Genomic DNA, 20,406 nt, shown 5'->3' with positions numbered 1-20,406 from the left:
GCTAGTGTTTATCATAATAAAATAAAAACACAACCTAAGTAGATAGCTTAGTATTTTTCTGTCCTTAACAAGCCAGGTATTACTTTTTATTATATATTTTACAATCAATGGCAGACAAGCAGAAAAGGACAGCTGTTAATATTGTCCAGTCACCAAAACTTAAGCAAATAAGACTACTAATAAAGACCAAATACGAGCAGGTACAAAATTTCTTTTTGTCTAGGATTAAACTACATGTATTTGGTTATACAAATTTAGAAAGAGGATTATTTTTTCCTACCTAGGCTGTACAATGTAAACAACGATACAATACTCAAGTTGACCAAAGTTTTACAGGCTAAACATGTACTTAACTGAGTTTGTGTACAGGGATACTGAGCCAAGCACCATTCTCCCAACTATACCAAGTCAAAATGAAGGAATGGAGTAGTCTGATTAAAGGAATTTAACAGCCAACCCTCCCCAACAGTCCCATTCACTTTATTATACACAGTGTAAATCTTGATTTATTTAATCCTGGGAAAACATCAACTTATTCTCTAGGAAACAGGCAATCAAATACTTATTTAACAGCTCTATTTGAAAACAGTCCCTAGATTTAATTATTGGATTTTTTAAGCCATAAAACATCTTTTATTTACTCTGAATTCTTAAATAATGAAACCTGGATAATTTCCAAAATGAGTGTTCAAATCCTACCTAATACTAATTATGATGCCTTTAGGCTTTTTTTAAGCACCCCCCAACCCCCCCCCCCCAAAAAACAAACCCCAAAAACGCAGAATTGCTTTAAATAAGATATTCATTTGGAAGGCAAACACATTTTCATTAATTTGTTGTTTTTCTTCCATCAACCCTCCATTTATTAAAAAGCTAAAATCATAAAATGGTTTTGGTCTGCTCTTTTGTCAAAAGAGTTTAGTTTTGTTTTATAATTATTCCCTGATACCTCGCCGTAGAATGCACATGAACACATTGAACTGATGCTACTGTCTGCCAAGAATTCATTCTTGAATATTGCAGCCAAATCTACTCCACCAGCTAGTATTAGAAAAACTAAACCAGAGGTTGATGTTGAAAAACTTTTCTAATGTATCATCCTTGCTACTAACTTTACAGCTATGTAAGAAAAAAAAGAGAGATAAAAATCATTAAGAGAAATATAAAGCTGTCTCCACTAAAGGAGTTTGCCAATACAGGTGTACCAGTATAGCTATACCTTCAAATTCTTAACTGTAGACAAGCCCTGAGCACTGAAAAAAGTGCAAAAATGTAGAATTATGAGGTTAGATATCAAAACCTTCAAAATAAAATGGGGGAACTCTAAATTTCTCTGATAATGCTATTTGTCCCATATTGCAAAACTATTTCATAGGTTCATAGATGTAGTGTCGGAAGGGACCTTGCAGATCTTCTAGTCCGACTCCCTGCCCTGGGCAGGAGAGAAAAATTGGGCTCAAATGACCCTAGCTAGGTAATCGTCAAGCCTTCTCTTAAAGACCCCCAAGGTAGGAGCCAACACTACTTCCCCTGGAAGTTGGTTCCAGATCCTAGCTGCCCTGACTGTTAAATAGTGCTTTCTAATGTCTAGTCTGAACCTACTCTCTAACAACTTATGGCTGTTATTCCTCATTACTCTGGGAGGCGCTCGGGGGAACAAGGTCTCTGCCATTCCCCGCTGGTCCCCCCTAGTAAGTTTATAGATGGCGACCAGGCCTCCTCTCAGCCTTCTCTTGTGAAGGCTGAACAGATTAAGGTTCCATAGCCTCTCCTTGTAGGGTATGTCCTGCTGGCCCCAGATCATGCAAGTGGCCCTCCTCTGGACCCTCTCAATGCTAGCCACATCTCTCCTGAAGTCCAGAGCCCAGAACTGGATGCAGTACTCCAACTGCAGCCTGACCAGTGTCACGTAGAGGGGGAGGATCACCTCCTTGGCCCTGCTTGTGATACATGTGTGGATGCACGAAAAGGTGCAGTTAGTCCTACTAACCGTGTCCTCCCATTGACAGCCCATGTTCACCTTGGAATCGATAATGACTCCAAGATCTCTTTCTGCCACTGTGCTTTTAAGAAGAGAGCATGGAACATATCACCATTATAAATTAATGTTTTTATTTACTAAGTAGGAGTGAAACAGAAAACACCCCATCTGTAGTAAACATAATCCTTTCCGAGAAAACTTTAACTAGAGGTTTTCTGGCTTCTGCATGTTCATCTTGCAAGTTATTTATTACTGAACTGCATTCCATATCATGCAGCTTTCAAAAACAGCTATTGTAAAACAAGGCTCCAACTTCTGAGTGGCTAGAAGCCACATGGCTCACCCTACTATGTGGTTTCCTCCTGGCTAGAACTGTCCCTGACCTGGGATGGAGCCCCCACCCAAGCTGTGTTGCCTTAACCTCTGAGGCAGGGGCAAGAAGCAGAAGCTAAAAGATAGAGCAAAAGCCTGGAGATCCCAGCAGCAGCAGGTATAGAGGGTGTGGCTTGCAGGCCACCAGTTGAACACAAGAGCAATTCTTATACCTGGGGCCCTACTGGATTCACAGAAGTGGGGTGAGCTGCAGCTCTTTTAATCTTGCAGGTTCCCCCACATGTCCCCGTCGCTGATTGGTGGAGGGGCCCTGCTTGCGGCTTGCTCCTGATCAGCATGGAAGTGAAAACCAGTTTTAAACATGGCACCATTTTTGTCTCCCTGCTGGTCAGCAGCAAGCAGTGGGGCCGCCGGGGCCCCTTGGCCAATCAGCGGTGGGGAAACAAAAACAGTGCCAAGTTTAAAACCGTGATTTTTCACTTCCTTCCCGAACAGGAGCAAGCCGCAACCAGGGCCCCTCCACCAATCAGCAGCTGAGGGGGACTAAGGATTGGGAGGTTGGGGTGGCGCAGGGGAACCTTTAAAATTAAAGGAGCCACAGCACGGCTAACTTCCACCAAGAATCTGGTAGGACCCTACTTATACCTAACAGCTAAATGGAATTTAAACTGTGCATGCTGAGCTTTGTACTTTCAAATTTAAGGTTATTGCCCCACACACACTTCTGAACACTGAACTGTAGTAACACCATTTCATTTAGAGGTGCACTGATACATCAGTCCATATTGTATCGGCACCGATAAAAAGAAAATTGACGTTATTGGCAGTCGGCTTGTTTCGGCCGACGTGGCCAATAATGTACTGATAAATGTCGTGTGCATGTGCAGCTCCTGCCACTGCACGCATCCTTGAGTTAGGCATGGAAGGGCGTTCCCCCCCCCCCAGATTTGTGCACGGGACGAGGGTGGGCTGCCTGCTGTGTGCTCGGGGCTGGAGACGGCACCGGCCTTTTCCTAGTGGTGGGGCTGGACTGGGGCTGCACTCAGGGCAGGCAGGGGTGGGGTGGGCGGCGGTGCTAGGTGGGGAGGTAATGGGGTGGCTACAGCAAATTTTGGGGTGGCTCTAGCACACCCTGTAACCCCACTCGCAGCACCACTGCTGCCTGCCCCACCCCCGCCTGTCCCAAGCAAAGCCCTGGATCAACCCCACCACCAGGAAGAGGCTGGCACAGCCCCTGGCTCTGAGCCCACAGCGCACCTTAGCTCCAAGCACAAATCTGGGGGACACATGCTCCCCATGTCTCCCCCGGGGGTGTGCACCCTCGGATGAGCTGCCCATAGCTCTGTCCCGTGCCTTGTCCCTGCCTCACACTCTCCCATTCCAGAAAAAGAGTGGCTACTTGTATACACCAGGACTATGAACTCCTTAACCTGAGAAAAATGGAGGTTCCTGCATGATGATATGACTGCCACTGTCCTGAGTGGAAGATCCAGACCGGGGTCAAACAAGGTTGAGTGATTACCCCCACCCTGTTCACCATCTACCTGGCCATCATCATCCACTTCATCCGAGATGATCTACCATCCGGCACCAGTATCCAGTACTGACTGGATGGGAAGCTTTTCAATCCTGGGCACTTTCAGGCAAAAACGAAACTCACCACCAAAGACATCCATGACCTTCAGTTTGCGGACAACTGCTTCATGATGGCTCACTGCACAGGATGTTCAAGCAACCTTAGATCTATTCAATGCTTCATATAAGAGACTTGGCCTGTCCTTGAATGTTGCAAAGATGAAGGTTCTCCATCAACCCCCCCAGGCCAGCTGAATATCCTTCGCACTATCTATGTAGACAGGGAGGCACTGGAGTACGTAGAGCACTTTCCGTATCTTGGCAGCCACCTCTCTCAATGGGCTGCCATCGATGAAGAAGTCCAGCACCGGGTCAACTGCTCCAGTGCTGCCCTGTTCAAGCTGCGACAACGTGTCTTCGAAAATAGAGTCCTTCAGAAGTCGACGAAGGTCCTGGTTTACAAGGCTGTCATTCTGATCACCCTTCTCTACTGCAGTGAAACCTGGACTGTCTACCAACGCCATGTTAAGACCCTTGAGAGCTTTAACCAGCAGCGCTTGCATCAAATCCTGGGGATCAAATGGAAGGCCCACCGGACCAGTGCGAGCATCCTCCATGAAGCTGTGTCCACCAAAATCGAAGCCTTGCTCTTGAGAAATCAACTCCGACGGACGGGCCACTGCATCTGGGTGTCTGAGAACTGCCTCCCTCACCAGATTCTCTTTTCCCAGCTATCCATTGGCCAATGCTCAAAGGGCAGCCAAAGAAAATGGTAGAAAGACACACTCATGGTCGCCCTCAACCACGGAGACATCAACACTAACAGCTGGGAGGAGCAAGCTGCTGACCATTCAGTGTGGCACCACCTGGTCTAACAAGGCATGCACCACTTCAAGGCCCAACAACTTGATACTGAGGCAGAACAGCGACGGCAGAGGAAGGAGACGACCAACCTGGGGCTGCGAATCCCACTCCCCTGGCACAACAACATGCCTCCATTGCTAAAGAATATGTCTATCCAGAATTGGGCTCTTCAGTCACCTGAGGACCCATCAAGCCTGACGGACATCATCCTTGACTCCAAGGGACTGCCAACAACTACAAACTCCTTAACCTGAGAAAAATTGAGCTGTTAAAGATGGACCAGAATAAGATTGAGAGAGAGATGCCTCAGCCAGAGCAAAGAGCACTAAATTAGAGTCTGCATTTGTTAGGAATGGATTTGGCCATCTGCACCTGAGTTTGGAACTCTGAACTGGACCAGTAAGAAACTTCTGAGCTCAACAACACTTGCTGCTAAAAGAAAAGGAATATGAAAACCTCCTAAAAATGGTTCTTGCTAGGGCAATCTTTTCTAGGTGCTAAGAACAGAAAATTAGCTTCCTGTTTTAGAACCTTTGCTGGAAGAACTGATCTAATTCTCAGATTGCCCAGACAGCCATGTAATGTTTTGACTCAGTCAACTTGCGATCATGTTTTTACCCTGAAATGTTCAAAACACGAAATTTTCTACACAATAAGGCCATCTCCCACATGCAAGACTTCCACGCACAGAAAAGGCCCAGTAACTTTTTGTTTTATTGCTCTCAAAGGCCTATTTGCCCATTTCAATCGCAAAACATTTTGGGATAGTAGTTATCTAAACATCTTTATTGGATCTAGGAATATAACCATGTCCAAATTCAGAAAAATAGTTCCACACACACAAATAAGAAAACGAATCTTTCTTAATGATGCCTAACATTGTATTGGTTTATTGCTCAATACTGCACAATATGACGTTTTTTGAGACCTACATACAATGATTCCAAGGTCTCTTTCCTGAGTTGCCATTTCCTTCTGCCCACTCACGTAGCTTGATGAGATCTTTCTGCAGCTCCTCTCCATCAGCATGGGATTTGGCTACTCAGAATAATTTAGCATCCTCTATAAACTTGGAGATTTCACTGGGCACCCCTATTTCCAGGTCTGATGAAAACGTTGAACAAAACCAGGCCTGGCCCAAATCCCTGCAGGAGCTCACTTCTGACCCCCTTCCATCTTGGAAAGAGACCGTTTTATCCCTACCCTTTGCTTCTCATCTTTTAACCTTCTCTCACTCTACAAAAGAGCCTTCCCTCCAATCCTGTGGCAATACAGGGGTATTTTTTGAAGCCATGAGTGAGGGACCTTGTCAAAAGCTTTTTGTAAATCCAAATATATTATGACAACTGGATCCTCCTTGTCCACGTGCCTATTAATGCCCTCAAAGAACTCCAACAGATTGGTGAGGCAGGACTTCCCTTTACAAAAGCTATGCTGACCTCCCTAGCAGATCACATTTGTCCATATGACTGCTGATTTTACTCTTTATTATAGATAATACCAACTTGCCAGAGATGGAACTGAGACTCACTGTTCTGCAGTTCCCAGGATCACCTCTGAACCCCTTTTTGAAGACTGGTGCCACATGACAACTAACTGGTGGCTCTGGCACAGTGGCTACTTGTAACAGTAAGTTACATACTATTGCCAACAGTTCTGCAATTCCACCTTTGAGTTCTTTTAAACTTCCAAATGAATGCCATCCAGTCCTAGCAAGTTATCAGTATTTAAGTATTTAACACACGGGTGTCAAAGATATGGTGCATGCAGCCCAATCACCTAGCCCCCAGGTCTGAGTTGACCCATACAGCATGTGCCAGACCAGTCCCACATGCAGCACCTGCATGCAGAACCTGATCAAGCCAGACCAAGAACCAGGCCACAGACAGCACCCACTCCAACCAATCCAGGATCCATAATGCACACAGTGCCTACTCCAGCCAATCTACACCCCACACTGTGCGGGGAGCCTGCAGGTACCACATGCAACATGGGTCCTGGACTATCTGGAACAGGTACCATATGCAGCACAGTCCTGGACCAGCAGTGGAAGGGCTGCATGCAGTACAGGTTGTGGACCAGTCCGTGTGTGGCATGGGTCCTCAGCAGAGCAGGTGAGCAGTAAGGGCTATGCACTGCATGTAGCACAGATTCCAGAGTGGGCACTATGAGTGCTGGAACCTACATTGCAGGGCGTAGGAAGGGGAGGAAGGTTCATCCAGCCTGCGGACCAGCCCTGAGCCACCCATCTGGCCCACAGGACCAGATGAGTTTGACACCCCTGTTCTAAAACTTCTGTTTTCGCTTCAGTGTGATCCAAAATAGGTTCAGTTTGCCGAGACCCAAGATTAAACGGTGAACAAACAAAGGAACATCAGAAAATATTTGGAATAAAATCACTGCCAATTTGAGGGGGAAAGGAGTCCAGAAGAGCTGGTTGTATTTTAAAGAAACCTTACTGAGGATACAGAAATGAACCATCTGGATGCACAGGAAGACTAGTGAGCATGTCAGGGACCAGGAAACTCTTCAATGAGCTAAAACACAAAAAGCAAGTTTATAAGAAGTGGAAACTTGTACCAACAACTCAGGAGGAGCATAAGAGCATACCTTGGGCATGCAGAGATGAAATCAGGAAGGCCAAAGCTCAACTGGAGTTCCAGCTAGCAAAGGATGTGAAGGGTAGCAAGAAGAGTTTCTACAAGCATGTCACCAACAAGAGGAAGATGAGGGAAAGTATGGGTCCCTTACTGAATGGGGGAGGCAACTTAGTGACAGAGGATGCAGAAAAGGCTGAAGTACTCAATGTCTTTTTTAACTCGGTTTTTACAGGCAAGGTCAGCTCCCAGATTACTGCAGTACCTGGCAGCACAAAAGAAAAGGGCAGGGCCTATTTAGAAAAGCTGAACATGTACAAGTGAATGGAGCCCGATGTGATGCACCCAAAGGTGCTGAGGGAGTTGGCCAATGTGATTGCAGAGCCGTTGCCCATCATCTTTGAAAACTTGTGGCAATCAAGAGAGGCCCCAGATTATTGGAAAAAGGCAAATATAGTGCCCATCCTGAAGAAAGGGAAGGAGGAGGAACCAGAAAACTGTGTGTCGGTCAGCCTCACCTTAGTCCCTGGAAAAATCATGGAGCAGGTCCTCAAGGAATCCACTTCTAAGCAGTGGGAGGATAATGTGATTAGGAATAGTCAGTATGGATTCACCAAGAGCAAGTCATGCCTGACCAACCTGACTGCCTTCTATGATGACATGGCTGGCTCTGCGGATGCAGGAAGAGTAGTAGATGTAATATACCTTGACTTTTGATAATCTCTCCCAACATTCTTGCAAGCAAAAAAATATGTGCACACAAAGGCAAAAGGCCTTCAGATTTTTGGAAAGTACTCATTAGTGGCAGACTGAGGAAAAAAAAATAGGAGCACTTTACTTTCGGCAATGTTGATAACTAGCACCGCAAATAGAAACTTAAGCAACTCCCTTGATAGCCATTGATATAAAAATTAGTTTTAAAAACAATCTTTTCTTTCTTCCTTCAAAAAGCAAAGGTTACCAGAATTTCACCCCTTTGTTCTGAACATCTGAGTGGGGTTGCAGTACAGAGTTAAACATATCATAGATTCATAGATGTTAGGGTCGGAAGGGACCTCAATAGATCATCGAGTCCGACCCCCTGCATAAGCAGGAAAGAGTGCTGGGTTTAGATAACCCCAGCTAGATACTCATCTAACCTCCTCTTGAAGACCCCCAGGTTAGGGGAGAGCACCACCTCCCTTGGGAGCCCGTTCCAGACCTTGGCCACTCGAACTGTGAAGAAGTTCTTCCTAATGTCCAATCTAAATCTGCTCTCTGCTAGCTTGTGGCCATTGTTTCTTGTAACCCCCGGGGGCGCCTTGGTGAATAAATACTCACCAATTCCCTTCTGTGCCCCCGTGATGAACTTATAGGCAGCCACAAGGTCGCCTCTCAACCTTCTCTTGCGGAGGCTGAAAAGGTCCAGTTTCTCTAGTCTCTCCTCGTAGGGCTTGGTCTGCAGGCCCTTGACCATACGAGTTGCCCTTCTCTGGACCCTCTCCAGGTTATCCGCATCCTTCTTGAAGTGTGGCGCCCAGAATTGCACGCAGTACTCCAACTGCGGTCTGACCAGTGCCTGATAGAGGGGAAGTATCACCTCCTTGGACCTATTCGTCATGCATCTGCTGATGCACGATAAAGTGCCATTGGCTTTTTTGATGGCTTCGTCACACTGCCGACTCATGTTCATCTTGGAGTCCACTAGGACTCCAAGATCCCTTTCCACCTCTGTGCCACCCAGCAGGTCATTCCCTAGGCTGTAGGTGTGCTGGACATTTTTCCTCCCTAGGTGCAGCACTTTGCATTTCTCCTTGTTGAACTGCATCCTGTTGTTTTCTGCCCACTTGTCCAACCTCTCCAGGTCTGCCTGCAGCTGTTCCCTGCCCTCCGGCGTGTCCACTTCTCCCCATAGCTTTGTGTCATCTGCAAACTTGGACAGAGTACATTTGACTCCCTCGTCCAAGTCACTGATGAAGACATTAAAGAGTATCGGTCCAAGGACCGAGCCCTGCGGGACCCCACTGCCCACACCCTTCCAGGTCGAGACCGACCCATCCACCATGACTCTCTGGGTGCAGCCCTCTAGCCAATTCGCCACCCACCGGACTGTGTAGTCATCCATGTCACAGCCTCTTAACTTGTTCACCAGTATGGGGTGGGATACCGTATTGAAGGCCTTCCTGAAGTCTAAGTATACGACATCCACCCCTCCTCCTGTGTCCAGGCGTTTCGTAACCTGGTCATAGAAAGAGACTAGATTGGTCAGGCACGATCTGCCCGCCACAAACCCGTGCTGGTTTCCCCTCAGCATAATTTGCCCTGCCGGGCTCTCGCAAATGTGAGCCTTGATAATTTTTTCAAAGACTTTGCCAAGGATGGAGGTGAGACTGACTGGCCTATAGTTGCCCGGGTCCTCCTTACTCCCCTTTTTGAAAATGGGGACCACGTTAGCCCTTTTCCAGTCCTCCAGGACTTGGCCCATGCGCCACAAGTGTTCGAATATTCCTGCCAGTGGCTCTGCAATGCTGTCGGCCAGTGCCTTCAGCACCCTTGGATGGAGCTCATCCGGGCCTGCCGACTTAAAGGCATCCAGTTCTTCCAAGTGACTCTGCACCATCTCAGGATCTACGTATGGAAGTCTGGCGCCTTGCTGCTGCCTCTCTACAACCCCAGTGAGAGACTTGTCGTGTCCCTTGCTTAGGAACACAGAGGCAAAGAACTCGTTGAGGAGTTCAGCCTTGTCCCCCCTGTCTGTCACCAATTGTTTCTGCCCATTTAGCAGGGGTCCTATTCCTCCCTGGGCCTTCCTTTTACTCCCTATATATCTAAAGAACAATTTCTTGTTGTCCTTCACATGGGATGCCATCCTCAGCTCCATGGTAGCTTTGGCCCGTCTAACTGCCTCCCTACAAGCACGAGCAGAGGAGGTATATTCATCTTCAGTGATCTCACCTTGTTTCCACTTTTTATGTGCTCCCCTTTTGGCCCTTAGGCTGCCCTGGATTTCTCTGGTCAGCCATGGAAGCCTCCTGGCCCCTTTCCCTCTTTTGCCTCGCTCGGGGATCGTCTTGCTTTGTGCCCGAAGGATCGTTTCCTTAAGGCACAGCCACCCTTCTTGGGCTCCCATCCCTTCAAAACTCCTACTCTGCAGTGCGTATCATATTCAACCTAAGCAAGTGACTACTTTTCATTGTAGTGCCATACAATTTCTGTACTTCCACAAATATTTGGGTCCTTTGTATGATGCTCTTGCATGATGCTATATTATTTTGAAATAGGTTAGTTCAGGGGTGGACAAAACGGCAGATCCAGCCAGGAGCCGGACTCCATTTCCCAGCAGCCCCTGCCCACATGGCTGGGGCTGGTCTCCATAGAAACCCCAGCCGCAACTGCGTGGTGATCCCCAACCATGCTGGCAGGGCATGCGGCAGGGCAGGGCAGGGCACTGCTCCAGAGCCGCTGAGATCTTGCGGTGGGGATAGTTTGGTCTGGGACCAGGGCAGAGCCATGAACTGCAGCCTGCATGCTCCAGGCAGGGGCACGCAGGCAGTGGACTGCAGCTCTGTCCCAGCTCCTTGCAGCAATGACACCCTGGTCCCGAGCCAGGGCAGAGCTCTGGGTTAGCCTTTAGTAGCTGCTGTTCAAGCACATCATCTCTGCAAAGCCACAAGGATTTCAGAGCATCTAGAAGTGTTACTTAGGGCCACACAGTCTCTTTTATGGACTGGAAAATCTGAAGCAAAGTTACATAAAAGGGATCCCAAACCCCAATTTCCTTCTTTCCCATTCCAACAATCATAGACTCCACAAACGCAAGGAAGGAGAGTGAAGATCATGTGGATCTGCAAAGTACAAGATATACACAGAGAACAAGTAATGTGTTGGCCCTTTCTGAAGTTTCTCAACAGATTACCAACTCATGGGAAAACAATAACCGCACCTTGAAAGGGAGTTGAGACTGAACAAATATTGCACAACCATTGTCTTGAAAATGAATATACAACCTAGAAGCCAAAGTGAGAGCAGTATTGCATAAACAGATTAATGGAACTCCAGAAGGCATCTTTACAAAATCTCTGTATTAAGTATATTATATAAACACACAATGGAATCTACCTTACATTAGAAAGGAGCCTCTTCAAAAAATAAAAGTCAGCCAGACTATTAACTTTATAAACAGAATTGTTTTACACAGTAGGAAAGGTTGTGAAAAGAAAGTCTTCCTCTCTTGGACATACCCTCAAAAATTAAGTAACCTAAGAAATATATTTTTAGAAAAGCTCTTATTTAAAGAAGTGAAAGCCCAATGAACATGAAATTTACAAGGTCAAATTTAGGAAAAAGTGTTTTTTCCCTGATGCATTTTTAAAATAAATCAATAACTACAGGTAAAGTTTTTGAACCATTTCCCTTACAAAATCCCACCAGAGAATCAATTAAAATTAAAGGACCCAAAAGTTTAAATGCACTAAAAATAAAAAAGCCCTTTGTACCAAAATTGATTTTTCTCAAGACATCATATTGTCTTCAGCTTGAAATTCTCTGTGAATACATATCAAACAAGTATTTGAGTTAAACAGAGACAGTGCAAAGTATTAAAAAGCCAGATCTGAATTGTAGGGATGCACTGATAAAGGTTTTCTTGGCCCAATACTGATAGCCAATTTATTAACCAGCCATATTGGCTGATACCAATCCAATAACCGATTTATAGGAATGCAGCCGGGCAGCATGGAGAGCAGCACCCTGCAGATCAGTCTGTGGAGGGGAGGGGGTGTGCAGGTTGGGGGGGGGGGGGGGAGGCAGATCGAGACCCCCATGGGCAGGGAGGAAGTGGCACAGGGGCTGGGGGCGCTGCCCAGACAGGGCAATGAATGGGACTTGGGGACCAGGGCAGGGAGTGGGACAGAGGTGCAGGCAGCTCGTCCAGGGGATCAGTGTCCTGGTGCTTAAAAATGGCAGGAGGAGTACTTGAACTAAAGTTAGAGGTGCACCAATACATCGGTCCCATATCAGATCAGCACCAATATAAGGAAAATTGACTGTATTGGGAATTGGTTTTTTTTGGCTGATGGGGCTGATAACATGGCCAATAAATGCTTCGTGCATGCACACAGCCACAATGCAGCACACAGGTGGCCAGAAGAGCAGCCTGGCAGCATGGAGAGCAGCATCTGGCTGGTAAGTCTGTTGTGGGGAAAGGAGTGGGGGAGGGGAGGGAAGGGGTGAGGGCAGATAAAGGCCCCAGCAGTGAGGGAGTGGGGCTGAGGCAGGGGCAAGCACTGCCCAGCTGGGGCGGGGCAGGGTGTGGGACGGAGCCGCAAGTGGCTCATTTGGGGGACACGGGGAGGGGTGGTGGCTCCTGCTGCTGCCTGCGCCCTAGGAGGGAATGGAGGTGCGTGCCTCTGGATCTGTGAGCTTGGGGCAGGGCAGCACCGTGGCAGGGGATGCGCCAGGCTGTGCTCGGGATGAGTGGTGGCAGTGCTGAGAGGGGGCTACAGCACATTTTGGGGTGGCTACAGCCCCCTCCCCCACTGCCTCCCTCCCAGTGCTGCCGCCACCCACCCAAGTGCAGCCTGGTCCAGCCCCCCTACTGGAAAGAGCCCAGCACTGCCCCCAGCCCGCCCTTGCCCCGGGGCCACACGCCCCTATGCCAACCCAGCGTGTGCACAGCAGCTAGAGCTGCTGCTCCCCCCAGACAAGCCACTCACGGCTCCATCCCGCGCTCTACCCCGGCTGTGCAGCACCTGCTCCTGCCCCAGCTCCACTCCCTCCCTCCCTGCAGGGGCTTCAAGCTGCCCTCTCAACCCCACTCCCGCTTCCCCCACAATAGACTTACCAGCTGAAGGCTGTTCTCCAAGCTGCCCAGCTGCCTATCAGCCAACATGACTTGTTAAAAATTGGCCATCAGTATCAGCCCAAAAAATCTCTATTGGTGCACCCCTAAGTAAAGCTCATGAAATGAGCTTGAACTAAGCGCTACTGCCACCATTTTTAAGTGCAAGGATGCTTTTAACCAGAATAGGGCCGGGCTGGGCAGGGCAAGGGCGGATGTGGGCTCCCCACTGTGGGCTCAGGGCTCTCCACTCTGCTGCCTTTGGCCTGGGGCTTGACATCAGCCGTGCATCCCCTGCCCACCCAGCAGCAGTGGGGTCAGTAAGCTGTGCCTCCTGCTGCCGGGCAGGCACTGGATGCGCAGCCAATGAGGAGCCCCTGGGGCAAAGGCAGCAGAGAGGAGAGCCCTAAGACCACAGCAGGCAGCTCCCCCCACCCTGCCCATGCCTTACTTAGGGGGCGTGCTCAGCACTGGGGAGCCGCCTCTCATCCCCACAGCTCCATGGACAAGGTGCCCGTGGCTCCGTCCTGCTCCCTGCCCTGGCCATGGGTCCCATTCACTGCCTGGGCTGGGCAGCACCACCAGCCCCAGCCCCACTCCCTCCCTCACCATGAGGACCTCGAGCTTTCCCCGACATGCTCCTTCCCCTCTATAGACATACCTGCAGGGAGCTAATCTCTATCCTGCCAAGCTGCATTCCTGGCCATGTGCATGCTGCGTGCATGAACATGGTGTCCACGGGCCCCAGGCAGAAAGCATATTGTATCAGTGGCATTATTGGTTACACCAACCAAAAAAAAAGCAGATAGCCAATAATGTTCATTTGCCAAATCGGATTGGCACCGATACAAGGAATCGATATATCAGTGTACCTCTATTGAACTGCACTTCTGGATTCAAACTCCACTGATATGTAGGGTCAAAATCTGGTTGCAAACAGTATTGGTTTTAGGAGTTAAAAATCCAAATTCTCTTAAATGTTTCAGAAATCCTGAGGAGCAAGTAATGGTTTTGTGGGAATGTTCTGATATTTTTGTTCTGTTTTGAAAAATGCTAATATGTTGGATCCAAAGTGGTCAAAAACAAAAATGAAACAACTTACAATGAAACACAAGCAGGGTTCCAAAAGAATGCTGCATGATTTTCTGCCAGCTCACCTTACAGGCTGCTCCTGACTGCAGCTTCAATGATGAACTATAGTGTGGACTCAGCCAGAGCTGGAAACCTAGCACTTCCCAGGTTCCTACCTCCTGCAGTGAAGACAAGGGTCTGGAAGCTTCAACTTGACACTAAGCTCTTACAGACCCTGAGCTCCTAGATCTCCTGCCTCTCATTTCAGAGCAAACTAGGGAGATGCCTAGAACTATCCAGCCTTGAATGTAGATCACATCTTCCCCATGCAAGAAGCTAAGCCATCCCCCCCCTACGATGGAGCAGACAACTCTGTACAACCGCCTTACGGGTGAGCTGCAGGATCATTTGCTCTGCTGCTACTATGAACCATTATTGTGGCCCTTACAAGATGCTCCCTCATGATAATGGCAGAGGCAGTGAAGTGGCTTAAGGGTACTGTGCAGGGTCATGTGCTCAATACAAAGTGCCATATTGTTCCAATTATAGGTCCATCCATATGTATGTTAAGGGTGATTTTTATGGCTTTCTGAGGGGAAAAAAAAATCAACCTATAATCAGAAAAATACAATAAGTGGAGATAAAAAGCTATTAGCTTTTTTTCACCTATTTAGTTAGAATCATTTTAAAATCACGTCAAACCAATGAAATGCTGCAAATAAAAACAAAGTTTAGCAAAAGGAACAGACAAATGAACAGGTGCTAGAGAATATCAGGCCCTGTTCAAAGGAGAAGCAATAATCACTTCAGTTGCATACATCTAATATAAAGAACCCAAGTTAAAGCACTGATTAAAGGGCTGTTTTAATCTAGGAGCAAAGCCTCCTGCTCTGTGCCCTTATCACAGGGGTGGGCAAAATGCAGCCCAGGGGCCACATGCGGCCCGCCAGGCCATTCTACCAGGCCCACAGGGCCCCTAAAAAATTTAGAAAATTAATATTAATCTGCCCTGGGCTGCCTGTCATGCAGCCCTCAATGGCTTGCCATAACTCAGTAAGTGACCCTCTGACCAAAATAATTGCCCGCCCTTGCCTTATCACCAAATCTGACATTCCTCACTGGTGTTTCCCATAGTTTTCAGCGGCACCCAGTAAGCAGAGGGAGGCATGGAGCAGGGAGCAAATCAGCAGTCTGCAATACAGCAGTTGCAAGCACCAGGCCCAGTACTCTAAAAAAAAACAGTTAATCTGCTATTTTCATCAACCTTATACCACAACAAATATGAACCAATGGTCAAAGTTCTAGCTAGTCAGCTGTTATTCCCTGAACTCATTCCGCTTCTTTGTCTTAAAGCCTGAACTTCTTCAGCCTGTCAATAAATGGCTTCTTCAGAAACTATTTTTAAAAAATTGGAAGTTTTCTACAGGCTTTATCTAAAAGGACAGCATATGATCAATATTAATAAGAAGCAATGATCACTCTACTATATTAATAGCAACATATTGTAGGTTACATCACTCACTGTACAATGGAAATTCTTATGGAAAGCGTTCTATTCCATCTCTGTTTTAATTCCATGTTACATCTAGCAGCATGCACCCATTGTTCTGTCACAATATCCTAATTAGGAGCATTAGAAATGTTTGCTTATATATTTTGTATGCTTGGAACTTTACCTTATGATGAATTAAAAAAATGTATACACTCTGCATTACTTGGCTTCTACTTTCCCCTAAAAAAAACCAACTTCCATGAGTTTTTATTTAAATTAATACATCCTCTCATCCTCTTTTAAAAATACTGTCTTAGAACAGTAACACTGAGAAAGATCTATTTCTTCTTTCCCCCTTGAAAATAAACTGCCTTCTTTTCAAATACTTTTAGAAGTGGTGAAATGTAAAAACCTATTCTCTAAAAGTATAGTGATTGTTTGTTTTTCTTATATAAGTATATTAACAAATGCCCCTTACCCCACCAAGTTTTTCAATGAAGCAGCTGAAATAGTGCGTTGACAACAGAATGTATAAACAGGATGTTGTATGAGACTAGAATCATATTAGTCCCCTCAAGTTTCTAATGCCTTTTCAACAGTTCACAAAAGAATAACTGCACAAATCAATAAAAACCTATATAAAGCAAAGGATCCAGAACTTAATACCCCACATATGTGAAGTTTTACCTGGAGACGGATGATAACATGTTTATGCACAAGATACAGATTCGTTACAACACCGTTTTTTCAACTGACAAGCATTCTTTCCTCTAAAACGATCATCCCCTATCTTTTAACTTCCAAAAGTATCAAACTATGTAATTTAAGAGTCTATTTTTCAGACTACATGTTCAAACATATACCTCATTAAGGACACACATTATTTATCGCAGCATTATGAACATAAGTGCTTTGTAAACTGAATCTCAATATCTTTCCTATATAAAGAAGTATGTATTCTAAGATCTTGGACTAAACTCTAAAGAGGAAACAGCAGGTACGTGACCTTTAAAAATACAGTCAATTAGTCTACCTTTAATATCTGTGCTCATATAACTATCAAGAGTATCAACTATGCATTGTCATTGTGTTGTTATTCTTGGAAGCAATGCACTCTTTTTAAAAGCAGCAGGATACAGTTTTAGGCATTTATATACCTACTCTTAATTTAAAAAATCCATTCAGACTCTAGCAAACAACTATGAAAATCCTGTTTGCTTCCCCACTCCTCTTGCTTTCCTGCCCATCCCTGTTCAGACTGTTTGACATGTAAAAGCTTTTCTTACATTATAGCTAAACTTCCCAGTTACTAAAACCATCAAGCTCTTTTATAGTACTTTTCATCAACGTATCTCAAAGCACTTTACAAGTATCATCAATCATTTTACAGAGCAGGAAACTGAACCCTGCAAAGTCTAGGATCATCCAGCAAGCCAGTGATCAAGCCAGGAGAAGAACCCAGTTCTCTCAGGCTTAAGTCCAGTATTACCATTCTAGTCTGTAATGCCTCGCTTTAAAGACTGCTTCATCATTCTGTTTTTAATGCATCTCTTTGTTGGATGTATGCTTTACAAAGTCCACTTGAATGCTTCTTCCTTTTGTTTTCATCATAACAGGCACTGGATAATTTTTCTGAACTTCAAAATATTTAGAATTTGCAGGGTTTTTGCTAAACTATCTGAATTAACAGTAATGGTTCCAAACAATAACAGCGCTTTGAACTGTTGCTGTGGATAGACTAGACATTAAAAAACTTACATGGCTATGTTTTCATTTGACTGTAATAAGTAACAGATACCTAGTTTTTTAAGTTTATAGAACCATAATATTTTCTGACATAAAACTATAGGTACTCTCACTCATAGCTGCACATTATCAAAGTTATTCAAGTTTTAATTATTCAGATTCTTAACTTTTTGACAGAGAACTCTTTGAATACTCTGGATAGGTTTATTTATTTTAAAGAGGATAGGGTGTTGTGCTTCTCTCCCCCCTACTGATGCTGATAATACCTAAAAGCAACTCCAGATATATTCAAGCACACCCACTGCCACACACCCACTCTGCTGTCTCATGATACTGCTGCCACTGGAGTATACTTTGTACACATGGACTCTACTAGTGTGAAACATGAGCAATATTAACTTGCTGGTCAGGTGGTAATTACAACTGGCCAGCAAAATCCTTTACCTTATGCATAAAATGAGTCAAATACATTAAGTAAATAAAATGAAAAAACCCTAATCAAAAGTACAGTAATTCTGTTGTTACTTGCTGCTACCTATTGTTAAGTATTTTCAAATGAGAACATCAGCAGCACTCCTTCAAATGCTATTTTACAAAAGATAAAGGTTATTCCCCTCCAACGCTGTTCTAGTACAACAGAACAGCCTCTTACCAGAGGCATACAAACTAAAAAGGAAGCCTGTTATTTATCTAGACGGCAGAGTAGAGATGCATCTTACAGACTGAATCATATGTTTATGCACACACATCTCTGATTCAGTTAGGCAGCTCCTTTAATTTTGCAGGCAGGGGTGAACAGATAAAATATTTTTGGCGGATACCAAAGGCCGATTATTAACCAGCCATGTTGGCCAATACTGATCCGATTGCCGATATGCAATCTGGCAGCTTGGAGAGCAGCGTCTGGCCCAGTGGCGACACGTAGGGAGTGCACAGGGGTGCATGTGCACCCCTTAAGAGTGCTAGTGCGTCCCCTGACAGGCCGCACTCCCTGCTTAGGCGATGGGAAGGGGGAGCATGTGGGAGCCCCAGTGCCCCCCCTGCGAGCACTGGCTGGGGAGTGGGAGCACCAAACAAAGCACAGCCACCACTTCTGGGAGCGCCGTGACCACTTCCCAGTCAGTGCAATTGGCTGTGGGGGAGCCTCCCCACAGGGTTGGCAAGACTGGCCATAGGGGATCCCCCCACTGACCACTGGTAGTTGGGGGGCATATGCTCCCCAGCAAAGGTGCCACCAGTCACCCATTGTCTGGCCAATAAGTTTGGGGGGGGAGGGGCACAGACTGAGGCCCCCACAGAGGAAGTGGGGTTGAGGCAGCTGCTACCCAGCCAGAGCGGGGTATGAGACACAGGGGCGCGAACAGCAGTGGGAGTCACCCCGCTTCTCCCCTCCCCCTGGAAGAGTCATGTGCAGTTCTGCCATGCACCCCATCCTACCCTACCCCACCCCACCCCACCTGGGCAGCACCTACCCCTGCCCACTCCCTCCCTCAATGTAGGGGCTGCAATCTGCATCCCCCATACATCCATGCACCACCTGTGCTTGCTGACTGGCAGAGGGCCCCTGCTGCTCACTCCAGATTGGCAGGGAGGTGAAACCTGCTGTTTTAAACGCGGTGCCATTTGGTCAGCACCAAGCAGTCAGGCTGCCAGGGCCCCTCGGCTAATTAGCAACAGGAGGCAAAAATGGGGCCCTATTTTGAAAGTGCAGTTTTTGCCTCCCTGCTGAAGAGGAGCAAGCGGTGAGCAGTGGGCAGAGGAACCTGCGAGATGAACGAGCTGCTGCGCGGCGCACTCCCACCATGAATTTGGTAGGTTCCTAGATATAGTGGGTTTTGCACCACCCTGGTCACTTCCAAGGACTACAGCCCTGTCTGGTCAAACTGAACTCCTACATCGCACGTCTGAGCGCTGCGTGACATGGAATCAAGCCGCCAGCGGAGCAGGACAGGGGCACACAGCACTGCCAACTGGAAGGCGGGCGGCGCTCGGACACCCCTTGTACGACAGAAGCGGCTCTTCTCCGCTCCTAGCCCGGCCCCCTTGCAAATAGTTAAGCGGCTCGGGCTCCTGGCGAAGAGCCTGCCCGTGACAGAGCCACCTGCGGGCTCCCCGCGCGGCCGCAGCACAAAGGCAGCAGCGCGGTGCCTGCCCCCGCCCCCCGCGCGGACAAAAACATCGGCACAAAGCGGGGGGCAGCATCGGGCAGCGCCGAGTCCCGGCCCCGCGGAGCCGGGAAAGAACGGGCCGGGCCCAAGCGAGGCAGCCCTTGGGGCCGCGCCGGCCAGGGTCCGGGACGGCCTGGGAGGTCCCCGCACCGAAGGGCCCGGCCGCTTCCCCGCCGGCAGGAGCGGGCCCGGGCGGCCCGGCGAGCGACTCCTACCCAGAAGTTCTGCACGAAGTACGGCGTCATCATCATCACCCCGCCGCCGCCTCGGAGCCCGGCCCGGCCCGGCGCCCCCGCCGCAGACAACTCGCCGCGACGGAGGAAACGGCCGCCCAGCGCCGCCTCCCCGGCCCGGCCCCGGCCCCGGCCCCGCCTGGCGGCCTCCGCTGCCCCGCGCGCAGGCGCTCCTTGGCGGCACGGCTTTGCGCAGGCGCGGGCAGCTCGGAGCGGGGAAACCTTTCCGGGGCGGCTCGGGAGTCCGGTCGTATTCTGGACCTGTGCAGCGATCTCAGCCCAGTCCCCACGTTAGCCCAGCGCTCTCCCTGCCTCCAACACCAACCTCTGCAACTCTCAGCTGCTGCTCTTCCCGCCCTACACTCCCGGCTTGATCCGCTGTTTTCGGCTCCTGGCCTCATCTCCTCCCCCATCTGCCCTGTGCCACACTCAGAGTCTGCCATGCCACTTTTGTCACCCTTGCTGCTGGCTGGCTGGCTGCCTCTGCTATAGATGACCTGTCATGTCTGTGGCGCAAAGTCAGCAGTT

The 20,406-nt window shown here is 47.8% G+C and overlaps 1 protein-coding gene across 2 annotated transcripts in view; it reads right to left on the bottom strand.

The window, feature by feature from the left end:
- FCHO2 (FCH and mu domain containing endocytic adaptor 2) overlaps positions 1–20,004 on the bottom strand; it is a 153,528-nt gene extending 133,524 nt beyond the window's left edge. For both annotated transcript variants that reach the window (XM_006263835.4, XM_006263836.4), the window contains exon 1: positions 19,861–20,004. In XM_006263835.4, the coding sequence (XP_006263897.1) occupies positions 19,861–19,896 (36 nt within the window). In that variant the 5' untranslated portion in view covers positions 19,897–20,004. The remainder of the gene's footprint in view (positions 1–19,860) is intronic.
- Positions 20,005–20,406: the final 402 nt, after the last annotated feature.

The sequence above is a fragment of the Alligator mississippiensis genome, chromosome 3 (assembly GCF_030867095.1).
Source record: "Alligator mississippiensis isolate rAllMis1 chromosome 3, rAllMis1, whole genome shotgun sequence".
In the NCBI taxonomy this organism is placed as follows: Eukaryota; Metazoa; Chordata; order Crocodylia; family Alligatoridae; genus Alligator; species Alligator mississippiensis.
The sequence above is the reverse complement of the archived record's forward strand: the minus strand, read 5'-3'. Positions and strand labels throughout refer to the sequence as shown.